The sequence below is a fragment of the Aegilops tauschii genome, chromosome 2, assembly GCF_002575655.3.
Source record: "Aegilops tauschii subsp. strangulata cultivar AL8/78 chromosome 2, Aet v6.0, whole genome shotgun sequence".
Classification (NCBI taxonomy): Eukaryota; Viridiplantae; Streptophyta; class Magnoliopsida; order Poales; family Poaceae; genus Aegilops; species Aegilops tauschii.
Window position 1 is genome coordinate 12,030,905 of NC_053036.3, and position 2,091 is coordinate 12,032,995.

General features: G+C 44.2%; 1 protein-coding gene across 1 annotated transcript; it reads left to right on the plus strand.

Annotated features, from left to right (window-relative positions):
• Nucleotides 1–611: 611 nt before the first annotated feature.
• LOC141041481 (CDT1-like protein a, chloroplastic) lies at nucleotides 612–1,581 on the plus strand. The gene is made up of 4 exons (XM_073507705.1): nucleotides 612–686; nucleotides 769–970; nucleotides 1,055–1,145; nucleotides 1,243–1,581. Exons 1-4 carry the CDS (start codon nucleotides 615–617, stop codon nucleotides 1,298–1,300), a joined length of 423 nt encoding a protein of 140 aa, XP_073363806.1. The 5' UTR covers nucleotides 612–614; the 3' UTR covers nucleotides 1,301–1,581.
• The last annotated feature ends 510 nt before the right edge of the window (nucleotides 1,582–2,091 follow it).

Sequence of the window (2,091 nt, forward strand, 5' to 3'; positions counted from 1 at the left end):
TTCGATAAGTAAGAGTGTCGAACCCAACGAGGAGCTAAAGGTAGAACAAATATTCCCTCAAGTTCTATTGACCACCGATACAACTCTACGCACGCTTGACATTCGCTTTACCTAAAACAAGTATGAAACTAGAACTACTTTGTAGGTGATTTTGGATAGGTTTGCAAGAATATAAAAAGCGCGTAAATAAAAACTATGGGCTGTTTAGATAAAGACACAATAAAGTTAGTATGCGAGTGAGGAAAAGTGGTGGTACGAGATGCGAAATTGTCCCTAAGCAATTGACTACTTTACTAGACCGATAGCAAGTATTATGTGAGAGAGGCCACTGGTAGCATGTCATCCCTGACTTGATTCTATGCACTTATGATTGGAACTATTAGCAAGCATCCGCAACTACTAACGTTCATTAAGGTAAAACCCAACCATAGCATTAATATATATTGGTTCCCCTTCAATCCCGTATGCATCAATTTCTATGCTAGGTTGAAGCTTCTGTCACTTTTGCCCTCCAATACATAGTCCTATCAACATACAACTAACCCTATGGTGTGATCCACGCGCGCTCTCATATGATGGGCACCAAAGGACAACAACATAACCACAACCAAAGCATGAGCAGCACATCTCCAAGCGATGGCGATGATGAGTTGCTCGGTTTCCTTCCAAAGTCCCTCTTGCAGTCGGTAAGTTCTTACTCATACTGATCATTGTTCAACCCATTTTTGCTCCTCTGTGAACAAAGGATGACACATTTGTTATTTACAGGTAAAGGAGAAGGAGAAGAGAACTTTGGAGGAGAAGGAAACAGGCTATGCGGACCAGGTTCAGCGGCAGAAGCTCATATCATGCCTGCCAAGCACCTTTGACATCATCTTCCTTATCTATCAATCGAGGCAGCGAACTGTACTGACAAAGGAGGAGCTCATCCACAAGATAATCGAAAGTAACCCGAAGATCGTTGACAAGGGTAAGTGTGAGCTGTGCTTTCTATCTTTGTCATTTCAGCTTGTTGTCTGCGATGTGAACTGACGTTGAACTCCTAAATTTGCAGGTGAAGTCGAAGAGCAAGTGAGACTGCTTCTAGAGTTTGTCCCAGAGTGGATCTCTGAGAAGACTGCAAGAAATGGAGATGTTCTCTGCTGGTAAACATTGCTTATCCGATGCATAAATATTGAACTTGCTACTATTTACACTCCATCATTCTTAGATGTCCTAATTTGTGTTAATGTTGATTTTCAGCATCAATACGGCACTGAGCCAGTTTGAGGTTCGACAAAGGTTGTCCTGCGTCGAGTAGGGTGGTGCACAAAATTGTTTCACCTTGTTGAGAAATGTAGCAGTATATCAGTGCAAGCCTAGGTGCTGGAAGATACTTGTTGTCAAAGTTGACGCTCAAGTTCAGACACTGCCCAGTTTAATTTCAGTTCTCAATGGCTGTTCAATCGTGTTCAGACGCAAGACACAACAACCCCTGACTCAGTGATTGACATGTGTAGCTGAAGTATTCTAACAGCTGATGATGTGTAAAACCCCATGCTCCGAGATGTCTCTGGATGAAATGATGTTTGTTGTCCTTGATCTGGGCCTCAACTATGCAAACATTTTAATTCTGGCTGTCGTTCAGGCATTTTGTGTTCTTGAATGGCTCGGTCACAGTGCTTTCTTTTTGAATCAAGGTTAAAATAAGTGTGACGGTACTTTATGAATCCTGAAAATTTCTAACAACCAGTCACATCTTGTTATGGAGTAAATTAAGCTTGATACTGAGGCCCTGTTCAGTAGCTCGCCCGCTCCCAGCTTCCGCAAATTCACGAGCGGAGCTGGCCCGAAAATGCCGCTCTGTTTTTTTCGTACGTGGGCGCCGCTTCCCGGATTGGAGAGGCGTCCACATGCCAAATAGCGGAGCGGCATTTTCGGCGATCCCAGGAATTGGGAATCCTGGAGTTGGCATTATTTATGAGCAAATGCCACCGCTAAGTGCCTTACCTGTTTGATAGACGTCGCTCGAAACCCTGATCCCCATTCTCCTCTGTTCTCCTGCTCGTCAACCCTAGCTGACGGACGAGGCCGTCATCCCGCCGCCGCCAT

Coding starts and splice junctions, on each gene's coding strand:
- LOC141041481 (XM_073507705.1), top strand. CDS start 615: ATGAGCAGCACATCTCCAAGCGATGGCGATGATGAGTTGCTCGGTTTC. Junction 687..768: donor CAAAGTCCCTCTTGCAGTCG/GTAAGTTCTTAC, acceptor TGTTATTTACAG/GTAAAGGAGAAGGAGAAGAG. Junction 1,146..1,242: donor AATGGAGATGTTCTCTGCTG/GTAAACATTGCT, acceptor GTTGATTTTCAG/CATCAATACGGCACTGAGCC.